At 41.2% G+C, this 14,312-nt stretch overlaps 1 protein-coding gene across 3 annotated transcripts in view; it reads left to right on the top strand.

Annotated features, from left to right (window-relative positions):
* Positions 1–301: 301 nt before the first annotated feature.
* GRIP1 (glutamate receptor interacting protein 1) overlaps positions 302–14,312 on the top strand; it is a gene marked incomplete at its 5' end in the record, with an annotated part of 314,511 nt that continues 300,500 nt past the window's right edge. For all 3 annotated transcript variants that reach the window (XM_083859440.1, XM_083859441.1, XM_083859436.1), the window contains one exon: positions 302–389. In XM_083859440.1, coding sequence (XP_083715566.1) covers positions 335–389 — 55 coding nt within the window. The remainder of the gene's footprint in view (positions 390–14,312) is intronic.

Consider the following 14,312-nt stretch of genomic DNA (forward strand, 5'->3'; position numbering starts at 1 on the left):
GGCTCGGGCCACCTGCCGGCGGCGCCGGGGCCGGGCAGCGCTCCCGCCTCCTCTGCCGCCCACCGTCCCCCCGCCCACCCCGCTCCGGTCCCCGGCTGAACCGGGCGAGCCCGCGCCTCCCCTCCCCTTGCCCCCCTCCGTCCCCCGGCTGCCGGAGCTCCGCCGCCTCCCCTCCCCCGCCTCTCTCCCTCCCTCCCCCCCGCGCGGCCGCCGCCCCTCAGCCGTGCCCGCCGGAGCCGCCGCTTCCCCGAGCGCGGGCGCCGCCGCCTCGCCCTGCCATGAGCCGCCCCCCGCCGCCGCCGCCGCCGCAGCGCTGAGCGGGGAGCGCGGAGCCATGCCGGGCTGGAAGAAGAACATCCCCATCTGCCTGCAAGCCGAGCCCGAGCGAGGTGAGCGCGGAGCCCGGGGGCGCCGGCGGCCGCCGCAAGGGAGGACGGGCGGGCAGGTTGGCGGCGGGCGGGCCGGGGTCTGCGGCGCCGCCGGGTCCCCTCCGGAGCCTGTGCCCGGGCACGGCCGCGGCAGCCCCGCCGGGGGACGGACGGGCGGCCCCGCGCCTTCCATTTTGCTCCGGCGCCTTGCCGGGAGCGGGGGCTGCGGGGGGCGGCTCCGGCCGGGCCGGGGACACGCCGCGCCGGCCTCGCAGCAACTTTACTTTTCTCCGCGGGGCCGCTGCTCGCCCCGACCCGGGCCCGGCTTTTAGTGCGGGATGGGGGGGCGTGAGCCGGGGGGTGGAAAGGCAGCTCCGAAGTGACTTCGCGAAACTTCCCCGCGTGTGGCTCTGCCCCGGGCCGCCGCCGGACCTGTCCCGGCACTCCCGCCGGGCGCGGTGAGCGGGCAGCGAGCGCATCTCGGGGCGAGCAGTGCCCGCGGGAGCCCCCCGAGTGCCCGCAGGAGCCCCCCGAGCGCCCGCAGGAGCCCCCCGAGCCTCGGCAGCGGCCCCGGGATGGCCTCGGGTCCCCGATCCCGCCCTACGGGTCGGTGGTGTCGGAGGCGACATGGTTTCTGGTCACTTTAAAGAATAAACAGTCTATTTGTTGTAATTAAAAAGGTATCTTTGCCGCTTCCTCAGAGAGGGCTTCTGTCATGGGTGGGTGTTGTGTCCCTTGCTCCGTCTTCAGCCTGAGTCAAAGACAAGAAGGCTGGGACACCATTGACTCTCAGGTGTGCCCGTGGAATCATGTCTTTGGTTTACGGGTTATGGCCTGTGGAGTCCCGAGGCAGGACATTGGGGTTCGGTTGCTGCCGGGTTGGGTAGCTGCTCTCCTGCTGGGAACAACAGTTCATCGAGTACTAAAAAGGAGGAGGTTCTGCCTGCTGTGTGGAAGGAGCTTTGTTCCCTTGCATTGGAGGTGGAGGTCTTCTGCAGAACTGCTGCCCTTATTCTGACTGGTAAATCCTATCCCTAGTGGGAAGTTCATCACGAACCTATGACATCATGGAAATAGTTGCTGAAATGAGCGCAAGGTATTTCAGCTGTGAAAAGCAAGCTTTTGAGTCTTTACTCCTAGTAAATACATCATTACTAAAATCTGTGGTCATATTTCTTTATGCCACGAATCTGTGTAGCAGAGGAATCACAGAAATAGGATGGATGACAGTTGTCAAAATATATCAGATGTGTTTACAGATGAGGGAACTTTAGAAAGGGTCTAATCTGGCTGTGTCAGAAACTGGAAAGATTTTCTCATTTCATTCTGCATAAAGGTTGTGTCATGAACTGTAACATGCGGACTTGTCTTTATTCAGAGTAAACAATGGTGGTGGTTTTGCTCTGATGGATTTAATGTCGGAATAGTGATTTGTTAACAGTTCTTGTTTATTCTTATTTCTGCTTAACCTCTCATCTTCATTATGAAGCCGAATAGATTTATGTGTTAATAGTCTTACCAATGATGCTTTTCTTTATTGTATTTCAATTGTGTAAATAAAAGAAATCTACTGTGCCTAAAGTAAATTATTGCCTTCCGAAGTATGTTTCATTGTATAGTGCTTAACTTTAGCTAGTGATTTAGCAGGATTCCAGTCACTAGAACTTTCTTGATTTAGACTTGGAAAAATATTAAATGGTCAAAATATTTAATCCGTATTGAATTTAATAGTTCTTGAGTATGAAGAATAGATGAAATAAAGCTTTCAAGCTAGGCAGAAAAACAGCCAGTGCAGTAATGAAATGAAGGTGCATCTTTAGCTAATGTAGGAGTTTAGTGTGGCATTGAGTAAAAGGCAATTACAAATACAGTTAAATTCTGGTTCAGAGCCAGTTATGCTAACATCCCCCTCTTCTGTTTCTAGAAAATATTTCCATTCACTTAGTCTGCAGAATGTTTTATGTACACTGTGCTATCAGAAGACTTTTGTGAATGTAAATACTGTTATTTTAAACTAACAGTGTAGCCGATAGCTTTCTATGATTTAGATATGGAGTAATACTGGATGTGAAATATTTAATAATATAAATTGTATTTACATCACATATACAAGTATGCCTTTATATAGGATATAAAATATCTGTTTATCCATCCTAAATGCTTGTGTATATAGGATAAAAATACTCATACAGAATATAAGAATAAGAAACACTTAAATGCTTGTGTATTTTCTTTGATTTAATGGTCCTGTAATCTGATTGTTTTAATCAGTGTTTTGTTCCTGTAAGAGGAGCTAGTCTTTATTCAACCCTATGAACACCAGTAGGACTGACTAGTAGTAATTTCCCTGTATAACAACACAGACCTGCTAAGTTAATTTGGTGTTAAAGTTTTTTTGTGGTGATCACTTGTGAAACAAACTGCAAAATGAAAAGGGATAAAACAACCCATCCAAACCAGAAAAGTACCCTACAACCACAAACCAAACTTATTTTCTGATCTCAGAAAATAAGTGAGCAGATAAGTAATGCCAGTTTATCCTCATGCCTCCTGCTGGCTTTCCCCTTCAGGGAAGCCTCCCCCGCTGGCTTTATTATATCCACAGTCCATACCTCCCTTTTCTGTCATAATAAACAGGTACTGTGCAGCTTTAATTTCAAGTCTAGGTGTAGCAGCAGATTTCAGCTGGAAAAAGTCAGCTCTGGAAAGTCAGTTTTCTGGGAAAACTGGGAAGGCAAAGATATCCTGGTGGTGAACTATGGGTGGTGTGTACCAGACTGTTTTTCCCCAGGCTTTTTCCCCTCAAATGTTACGGGCTGTCTTGAGAGCTCTGTGTCTTCTGTGTACACCTGTAGGGAGCTGATGGGGCCCTTAGGTCCTCCGCAGTGGAAGGAAGTTGTGAGCACTGGGATGTGAGGCTAGAGAGGTGGGTGGATTTGTGTGAGAGGATGTGGGGGCTGTATCCAGGCACTGCAGCATGGAAGGTTCACTGGGTGCTGATACTCTTTTCTCGCTCCAAGCCAATGCAGCATTGCTCTGGGGAGGATTTCAAGGCTGTTGTATTGCCCTTGATGCTCAGTTCATCTAGGGGGTCAGGAACTGGATGGCAGTGCTGCCACACTGCAGTGCATGCCACAGCATGTTCTGGTGCAAGGAATCAACTTAAAAACTATCCAAGGAGTTGTGTTGTTGTGATGTGAGGAGCTCTTGCGATATTGCAAATGGCGATAACCTTGTGCAGACCTACTGAATTTGCTCCAAGTGGGATTATTTTAGCGTATTGGTATCCTTGATTGCCCCTTCCATGCTTCAGAACCCCCCTTTCTATATTGAATATCTCCTGCAAAAAGTCCTTACTTAGCGCAGCCTGTGATTGTTGTCCCTACAAGTCATGCACTGAAATGGAGGTTATCCAAAAACTCGATAAAATCAGAATTTTGCTAATGGAAATTGGCCAGTCTTGCTGAAATGAAGTAGTAGAGGGGTGGTCAGTGCTGTTGGCTCACCTTGGCAACAGTTGATACTCTGAGTAAAGGAGAATAACCTGGGATAGTGTTTCAAGCATCAGAGCGTGTATTTGCTTGTAGGGTTTAACATTTATGAGAGTACTTTGTGGTGGAGAAGATTCTTTTCTGAGAGTTGGCAATCAGTGGTATTTCAACAAGTATTTTTAGATGTCTTGACTGTGGAAATTATGTGGGATACTTACGTCAACTTAAAAAAAATCATATTTTGCTGGTTTTCAGTGACTAAAACAGTACTTAAAATATGAAGTGGAGAGCTGCTTTTCTGTGTGTACTGCAGCACAGCTCCTGGTATTCTGCTGCCTGCTCTGTAATCGAACAGTACTCTGCAGTCGCTGTGCTGCTTCTGCCTTCCACTGCCACAATTATTACAAGAAGTCCTCTCCTTTAGAGGAAAGAAATTGTGCTCTCTGTTAGGTAAAAGATTTGTAACATATACCTGATGCAGTATACCCCGTCATTTCAAAAATGGCATGTGAAGTTGTGCTAGTGTAAGACAGTGTCTTTAAGATTCAGGGCACACTTCCCTCCTCCCCAGTTTTCTGCCTAAGACGTAAATCGGATCTTGTAAACCACCTAAAACACTTTCTGGGGTGACATCTTTGTAAATGCATTAGGAAGAAAAATGTTACTAGAATTAATTTTGTTCAATATTCCTTCCAATCAAGTTAAATTAAGGTGGTTTGTGGAACTCCTGTTTCAACTTCATAGCTGGTCAAGTTTGTCAGGAGTACATAAAATACTATTGGTACATCTTGTATGCTCACTGTGGCACTGCTTGAGATCCCTTAATGTACATGCATGTTAATTTTAGAAATTAAAGCATCTAAGTATGCTTTGGTCTTGATTTTATTTCTTAAGTAGTATTCCTTCCACAGTTGTTTTTCTTCTGTTAAATAGACCAGTTAGGTCAAGGAAGAAGAAAATACTGTATTTTTATTTTCTGCTTTTCTATCCATGTTCACACTTGACAGTCAGGGAAATTTGGTGAACTTCAAGGGAACATTTTAAAGGAAACATTAGGAAACATTTTAAACCCCAGGACTCAAGGATAAAAAAATGTGCAGGTATTTTGTGAATTTTGCCTCAAATACAAAACTAGCATCTTCTCATGGAAGATGTGCTGACAACGAGCATCTATCCCTGAGGTTACTGCTGCGTGAGCTTGTCTGCTCATCTTAAGCTGGAAGAGAATCAGTTTCTCAGATAAGGGAAAGATATGTTACCGAATTTAATCATGTTATTGTGGGTTACCAATTTGCATCTGATCAAATGAGGCCACTTCACAGTGGATATACTTCATGTTCTTGCCAGGTACCTGTTAAAAATCAGCTTATTTTCAACCGAAGGCTAAGGGTGACTGTTCTTTGTATTTCAATCCTTCACCTCCTAAGGCAGGAGGAATCTTTTTCTTCTTGAGCTTACGTGGGTTCTTGGAGAGAGCTGCAGACCTAGGATTAGAAACCTTGTACAGAGGCTTTTTGTCTGTCTTTATCTGTTTTCTTATGTGTGTCACATGCCTCCTGAAAAGTTAAACTATAACCTGAATGGCAGAAAACTTCTGTGAGGAGAGGATGTGCTCACGGTGGCAGCCCTAAGAATCAGGACTGGGTGTTGAGGATGAATGTTTGGAGAGAGATGTGTGGAAGATCATCTTTTCCTCCAGGGAAGGCATTGCCTAGACTTACTGTGGAGTGCAGATATCTAATACATGAACAGTTGGGTCATCTGGTCAGTTGTGGTATGCAAAATGCGCTGTACTTGCTTACATTTAAGGTGAAGAAGCGATAAGGACAGAAGTGGAAGGAAATGCCAGTTTTCCAGCTGCTGACACAAGAGGCTGGCTTAACTAGCTTCGTTCCCCTCCTAGCATCTGAAATGACCACTAAGTCTCAGCTTGGAAAACACTAATACTAGGAGATAGATTAATAACAAAATACTAATTACAAGCTGTGTATATTTTGTTCTTGTTGAGACTTCTGCCTCTTTTCATCTCAGTCTTGACTGAACAATGTCTTGGACATTGGTCTTTCTCCATTTGCTAAACTGAGTGTTGGTGAAGAGCATTTGCCAGGTGGGATAAGATGACACTCTAGAGCTGGTTTTCAGCAGCAGGCAAAGGGCACAGGCACGCTGTGTCAGTTTTTTCATTCTTTCTCTTAAAATCAGCTGGGATGGGGAAGATTCTAACACAAGATGGAAAAGAGGCAACAGTTGCTTCCTAGTACCTTTTTAGCATAAAAGGAACTGAGAGCAGGTAAAAATTGTCTACATCTCTTGCGATCTGCATAGCCAAGTTAACAGCATTTTATGACCTGTGGTATTAAAAGAATTTGTTGAATCAAGTGAGATCTTCATGAAAGTGTAGTCTTCAGTGATAGCTGAGAGATGATTGTCTCTTGTGTCTGGGTCATAACCAAGGTTTTTTTCCTCTCTTGTAGAAAGAAACTGTGAGATAAGTGCAAATAATTGATTTCTATTTTTTGCAGAGGCAAAAGCAGTTTTTGTTCATGTTTGTCAGAAATGCAGTTAGATTTGTCAGCAGTGAGTGATGGCAGCAAACACTCCAGCTTGCAGAACAGCAACATGAAGAATTTGAAGCAGTAACAATACTTGCCACTGGCAGGCACGGTATAAATTCTGAACGACAACTTTTTGATCGGAGTTTCTTGTGCACTGAAACATTAGAGACACATAACTGGAAGTACAGAAGCTTTGGTGTTAGATGCTTTAGCAATTTACATGTAGACAACTTCTCTTGAATCTCGGTGCATAATTATATCCCTACTATAGGTTGTTTTTCTATTATTCAAGATTATCTGAGCTGCCACAGCTTGAAGTTCTCCCTGAAGAGCTGTGAAGACCATGTTGCTCTCCAGTGGTTGCAGGAGGTAAAGCTTGATGCTGCACCTTCTCCCCACTGCTTGTGTCTGAGTCCTCCTTAGTTGTGGTAATGCGTTTGAAAAAAGATGTGCACCGAGTCATCGGGTATCTGTAATGGTCTGATGATTGTGGCTGTGAAATTCGGATGTGTTTGAATGTTTTACCTAAGTGTTTTGAATTTATGCGCATTGAAATGTCAAGAGTACCATCCATCCTGATTTATGGAAAAACAGACTAATGAGATGTGTCAGCATCCTGTGTGGGCGGGGACAGGGTGATCACCTGCTCAGCATTTCATTTGGGCAAGATGAGTGTGAGACCCTGCAAAATTCAGGGTAAAATAGTAACATTTATGTCAGATTAAAGTAATCTTGATTACTGTATTCCCCTATTGATTGGTTGGTGTTTTTTTTTTTTTTTTTTTTTTTTTTTTTTTTTTTTTTTTCCTATTCCTCTTTCTGCTGGCACAAACTGTGCTGTGTGGCTGGGGAACACAAACTCACAAACTCTTCTGGCATGTCCTCTGGAATGAGGTGGCCAACTTTTTTATGGTTCTGAATGATATTGATGGTCTAATGTCTGGTTTTTTTTCAAAGCCATGATCAGTGCAAGTTTTGTTTGTCAGTGATTTTGCATCACAGGTTAGAAGCAGTGTTCTTTGCTTACTGTTGAAATAGTTTAATGGGAACATACGAACAGAGAAGACAGGTAAGCAAAGGGTGGCAGTTTTGGTACTGATGCATATTTCACAAGGAATTTTGTTGTCTTTTCACTTTGGAAATCACCACAGGAATTGAGAATGTCTGGCATGACTGACTCAACCTCCATCTTTTTTGTGCCTTAGTTTCTTGTTATTAGTAAAAATCATCACTGAGAAGATTCTGCTACTGTAAAGGAAAATAGAGAGAATATTTTAATAGTTTTACCGTCTTCTTTACACACTGGAATCCCACAGACATATAGGGAGTTCCACAGTTTCCTCATGCAAGTTTAAATCTTCTCTCAAAATATGAGAAATTATTCCCTGAAATATAAAGATAGAGGTGTAACGATGACTGTTAAAAGTAACTGTCAGTGAAACTTACCAGATTGTTTTTTTTTTTTTTTTTACCAGTGGGATGAGACTCAAGTTTTAACACCACTGTTTTGTGGGCTAGTAACATTTCATATTGTGTACTGAATACAAATGTTTCCTTGTTAAGAGATAGTGTTTTGAATGTTGTAAAGTATTGCCAGAATGTGTCTTCTCAGTAGCTGTCTTTCCTGGGAAGGTAGGAGAATTTAAAATAACTTTTTTTGCTTACTAAGCCATGCTATGTAGTTAGCACTTTCTTCCTGAAGCAGTAGGTGAATGTACAGTGAGACATGGTCTCTCTGTCCCACACTGCAGTGTGCAAAATTAAACCAACACATTTACATTTAATCAAGAAAATGAAGAAGAACATTGGTGACTGGTGTGTAAGTGAACCAGATCTCGTTTTGTTCTGTGGATATCAGTTAGCGACACAAAAGTAGTGCCAGCTTTTCTACAATTGCCTGACATGGAGACAGGCGTTCTGCAGTCCAGCACTTGTTTGTCACTTTAGCAGCTTCTAGAGTGGGACAGTATTCATGAGAACAATTTTTGTAGGTAAAACCATAATAACAATAGGTGCCACTTTTGGGGGGCTATCATAACAGCTGACATGACAGCAAATTCAACAGTCAAAAATATCTGTGTGATAAAAGTGTTCTGCATAGGCAGGAATAAACAAGGTTATAGGAAATGGTTATTGGAATAGAAATAAGACTTGTGGAGTATTTAAATTATATTATATTATATTATATTATATTATATTATATTATATTTATTATATTATATTTTATTTGGATTATTGTCTCTGTGGACCAGATACTAAGTCCTTTGTATTTTTGTTGCAAGGAAAGAAGCTTCCCCTGCTTCTTTCACCTTGATTACTGGCTTCCCTTTCCTAAAGGCGAGGAACAACCTGGTGCTGACATGTACTGTCTCTCACCTGAGAAGTTTTTTTGGCATCTGAGCAAAGCCAGGATGGTTCCAAGAAGTGAGTTTTATCAAGCTCCCTGCTGTGCTTCCTTGAAATCTCTTTAAAACATTGGTAACTGGTTAGATTTTGTTGTCACTTGTACACATGCTCTTCACAACAGGGTTGAGACCTGAGTTTGAGAGGAGGCAGTTGTGGAATAAACACATTGTTTTACTACTCTGACAAAAGTTTAATCTGTGTGACGTTTTCAGTGAAGTACTTAGTTGTTTTTATGTTAGGAATGGATTATTTACAAAATAGCTGAGCAGAAAGTAGAGTGGTAGTCACAGAGCAAATAGTCTGGAGAGTGAAATTCGCTGCCTGGTAAATGGATGCCATTCTGCTGGATTCTGGAAGTTAATTCACTTGTGACAACAAATTTACTGAGTCCTTGTACCTGTTAGTGTAAGCTGTTTCTTAGTCCAGGCTATCTCCTGAAAAGTCAGAGAAGACTGTTGCTAAAAATACATTGCCTCCTTCATGTATATCTGCCAATTTTATTCTGTATTTTTACATTTTCTGGATCATATTTGTAAATGCCACAATGTTATTGAATGCAGTGAGAAATTTTGAGCCTGAGCCTTTTCAAAACACCTTATGTATTTGATAAAGCTTCCAAATTTGTGAGAAATATACCTGTAATTTACTTTTTTTTGGTCTAATATTAAACTTTCCCAAACCAAATGATATACCCAAGATGTAGGCTTTAAATTAACTGTGTTATTAATGATTCTATTTGCATCATGATTTGAAGAACTGAAGAAATGTTTCCTCTTACATTTTGTAAGAAATGTATTTTGAAATTAAATTTGTAGTGCTTTTAACTTCATCTCTTACAAGGACTGTTTGTAAAATGTGCAGGAGCCAGATAAACCTGCAGGATTTGCATGTCAAAAGTGAAGCAGTTGATCAAACGCTTTCAGCTGGGGTGTGGGCAGCTCTATGAAGAGGGGAGAGAAAGAATGAAATGGACAATACATAAGGGTAATTCAGTATCTTTATACATGAAGCTTTTGTGACTCAATAACTCAATAACTACTTATATTAGTAGTAGCAAAAACCTTGGGCTTGAAGCACAAAGTCTTAAAACATGGTTGATGTTTTTTATATATCCATCTTTACTTATTGAAAGAGCACATCTTGTGACTTAAATTTCATATTATCTTGATTTGAACATTATAGGGCTTTAGTATTCCCAAATTTTCCTGTCATTTTGTCACTGACAAAAATGATTCATTAACTTGGGTTTTTCTTATGGTCTCTCTTATTTCCTGTGTCTTTCTTGAGTGCACTAATCCTAAAGTTTTTGAAGTTTCTTGTCTCCTGACGTGTTTCTTTCACATGTCTGCAGATTTAGGCATGCACTGGTACCTATATTTACGTATTTGTTTAAAAAACAATCCAAAATGATCAAGAATACTATATTGTAGTAGTTCCTCTTTCTCTTTAGATAGATTTCCGATGCATTCATTTTTTTCTTTAAATGTTTAGTGTGAACTGATTCTTACTTTTCAGAATACTTTAATATAAAAAGAGCTTTAATTTTCAGCTAACTTGCTTTCTGCCATTTAAGATATATTTTTCAAACCAAAAAAGGATTCAGCTGCTGGCTCTGTATTCTATTTTCTGCTTTTATCAAAGATCAGGGTAATAGGCAAGTAGTGCCTTAAGCTATGTTCCTATACATACGTTTCTTTTCTGTAAAGTGATTGAAGTAATTTTAAAAAACACAACCTCTAAGAATTTGACGTCTTCCTCGGGTTTAAAAATATAGGAAGCATTCGTGTAGGTGAGTTATGGAGTCCCCTGTAATCTGAAAAACTAGTCTTCAGTATTTTTTTCTTTGCCACCTTATAATAAACATCCGGCTGATTTTGACATTTGTCCTTTTCCTCCTTTTCTATCGCTCCTTTTTTTTTTCTGATCTTACCAGGGCTGGTGGTATTTTTTTTCTGATCCCTTTTTGTAACTAGGCATATTTAGTTCCTCTCTAACTGCAAAGAAAGAAGTCAGCACAAAAATTAAAAATAACTTGATTGGCCTGTTTGTTGAAACCGAACAACTGTCTGGTGTTTAGGCTGCTACTTTGAAGAAAAGTAGCCTTCAACTGACTTGTTTCAAGTGTTGCTTATTATTTCCTTAGTGGTAGTTGCCTGAAATAATTACATAAAATGTCTTTTTTAATTTGAATGGTTTTGTTTTCAGTTATTAAAATGAAAATTCAGTTTGTTTATATGAAACTTCTAAATGTTCTAATTGACAAAACAGGGATTTTATGCAGTTATGTGAATGCATTATAATTTTTTTGGAAGCTGATGCTCAATTATAGAGTGTTTTCTTCATAATTGAGATACTCAGGGTTGTAGTTACACACATTTAAGGGTTTGTGAGGTTAAAGAAAAGCATTTTCGTCATATTTAAGAATATGCCTTTTGTTGCATGCCATGCTAATAAAGTACAGTACACAGGGAGCAGAAATTAAGGTCTTTTCCTGGGAGTTTTCTGAAGTCAATATTTGTGACAGTATTCTTTAAATAAACAGGTTTTAGCCTAATGTAATGAATCTGTGTGTTTAAGTTCAAACACATGAATTACTGTATTGGCATGTGGATTCCAATTAATAATTGATAGCACACTAAGGATTAAAAGAAAAACAAAAACTTGTCATGAATTGACAATATGTCCAAAAGATCTGTCTATCAGCAGAAGGTGCACATTAAAGGCTTGAACCAGCAAGCTGTCCTTCATGGAGTCCCTAATCCAGCAAAATATTTAAAAATATACATGTTTTTCTGGATCACAACATGACAGTAGTGTCAGCTAGACTCTAGCAGAGTGAATGGATGATGCATCTGGTCTCAGTTCATTTGGTCCTCATCTGAAAAAGTTCTCTAAGTCAAGGGTCTAGGTCACTGGAACCTTTGCTGCTTAAGTCTATGGATAGACTCACAGAATGATTTGGTTTGAAAGGCACCTTGAAGGTCAGCTTATTTGAACCCCTGTGTCGTGGGCAGGGATACCTCCTACTAGACCAGGTTGCTCAGAGCCCTGTGCAACTGATCTTGAACAGTGCCAGGGGTAAGGCAGCTGCATCTTCTCTGGGCAACCTGCTCCAGTGCCTGACCACCCTTTCAGCAAACAACTTCTTCCTAACATCTAATTGAAACCTACTCTCTTTCAGTTTGAAGCCATTCCTGCTTGTCCTGTCACTGCAGTTCCTGATGGAGGGTCCCTCTCTGGCTTCCTTGTAGACCCCATCTAGATACTGTGAGGCTGCTCTGGGCTCTCCATACGAGCTTCTCCAGGCTGAGCAGTCACAACTCTCCCAGCCTGGCTTCAGAGGAGAGGTGCTCTAGTCCCTTTTCCAACTTTGTGGTCCTCTGAACTTGCTCTAGCAGTTCTTGTCCTTATGTCAAAGGCGCCAGAACTGTACACAGTACTCCAGGTGGGATCTGGGGAGAGCAGAGGAGGAGAATCACCCCCCTTGACCTGCTGGCCATGATCCTTTTGATGCAGAATACTAAGAATGAATAATCCTTCAGAAGTCAATGTGCTTAAATTTATGCCTATAACATCTTTGCTTAAGTGGTAAACCATTTATTTTCTTTAATTAAAGATCATTCTCATGATATGTGCTAATATCTGTTTTGGAGGGGAAGAGAAAGCCAGTATAAAGGATTTAAAATACTGTAAATTTTCTCCCTGTGTTTTTATTAAAATATAGTTGGGATTTTTTTTCCAGAGAACATGTAAAATATGTTTTTATTTGGTGATATTTCTCCGCTTATTCCTCATATTCCTTGTTAGAAGAGAAGTTAAATGTGTTTAACTGCAGGGTGTTTGACATTCTTTTTTTCTGGTGGGAAAACTTCTTTTGTGGTCATTGAAATGATGCATCATGAATGTAAGTAATGTGCAAAAAAAATGGACTCAGAACTGGCAGTTTTATCACCAGAAATAACATGTGCCATTTACCCAAACAAGTTTGAGATCCCACTGTGTTTTCAGAGTTACCTGATTTATTATCACAAAGAGGCTAATAATTCTGTGTCATAGTAGAAGGAACAGTCTTTGTCAGAGTGGAAATATTGAGAGGTTTGAGGTTTTTGCATTATTTTCAAATTTTTCTTTCATGTGGATTTTAAAACCCACAAACTTTTCCCTTACTGCATATTTGACTGTAACAGCACTGAAAGCAGAAGTTATCACTGTACAAAATAGGATAGCATCCTGGTTGAAATCAGTAGAATAAGAATTTTCTGTTGAATTTGTTGCAAGTGGCATACCTGTGCTGGTGCCAGTTGGGAAAGCTACAAGTTGGGAAAGCTTAATTTTTTTTTGAAAACTGGAGTATGGCATTGGATGGAATGACAGGATTACCTGTTGAGAAAGAGAGATTAAACACTGGGGCTGTTGCTGTGAATTGGTGTTGAAAGGAGGAAAACTAGTGATGCTATTTTTGTGCCTTGTTCCTTAATACCCAGGTAGTTTAAAATACATATATACTTCTGGATATTCCTTCCTACTTTGATTTTGTATTCCAGTCTTTCTGTTTTTGTGAATTGCTGATGTCAGTACTTTGAAAATGCTTTGACACCCAGGAGGTGTTAATGAAATTAGGTAATAATAGAAACATTAGAATTTCCTTAGAAATTTATTAGAAACTTAAAAATGCTCCCAGACAAGTCTAAATATCTTCTGCTTTGTCGATCAGAAAAGAGGACTGTGAGTTCATTAGTTTGTTTCATCTTTAGCAATGGTTTGAAACTTTAAGCCTTTCTACCTTAAGCTACCTTTAAAGCAAGGTAGGCATTATTTTGTGAGAAAAAAAATGGGGTAGTGGTGTTGCAGGATCATGGTAAAGATCTGCTTTGCAGTTGGAACTCTCATGTCTTGTTCTTCAGACAGTGAAACACTGTAGTCTCTGGTCTTTCCTGTTTGAAGGAATTGTAAAGATTTCTCTTTAATAGTTGGTTAGAAAATACAAAGAGAAGAAAGGAGGCACCTGTTTTTTTTTTCCAGACAAAAAACTGTACTTACTTGTGTGAATACAATATGTAGGAGAGATTGTAAATCCACATGCTCACTCTTAAAACCATGATCCAATGTCAAGTGGATCATCCATGGAGTAAGCTGAATAATAATAAAAAAGCTGAATAAACCCAATATTATTGTGTCGGATACGGTGTGGTGGTGAGGTGCCGCAACCTTCTTGCTAGAAGCACCTTTAAAAAGGTGTCCTGCAGGCACAGGCACACTTGGCCCATAGTGATTTCTTGTGCCCTTCTGGGAATGCTGCTGAGCAGCACAGCCGTGACGGTTGCCACTTCAGGCAACGTGGGAGAAATAAGGCAAGATGGAGTCCTCCTGTTTTCCAGAAGCCTTCTGTATTCTCTGGGGTCCAGGGGCAGAAGAAACGGAGAGTGCTGTGGAGCAGGGATTATATGGGGAAGTCAGGGAGTGGGGTTACAAAACTTGGCCAGTGGGGCAAA

This window comes from Zosterops lateralis (genome assembly GCF_965231275.1).
Source record: "Zosterops lateralis genome assembly, chromosome: 4".
In the NCBI taxonomy this organism is placed as follows: Eukaryota; Metazoa; Chordata; class Aves; order Passeriformes; family Zosteropidae; genus Zosterops; species Zosterops lateralis.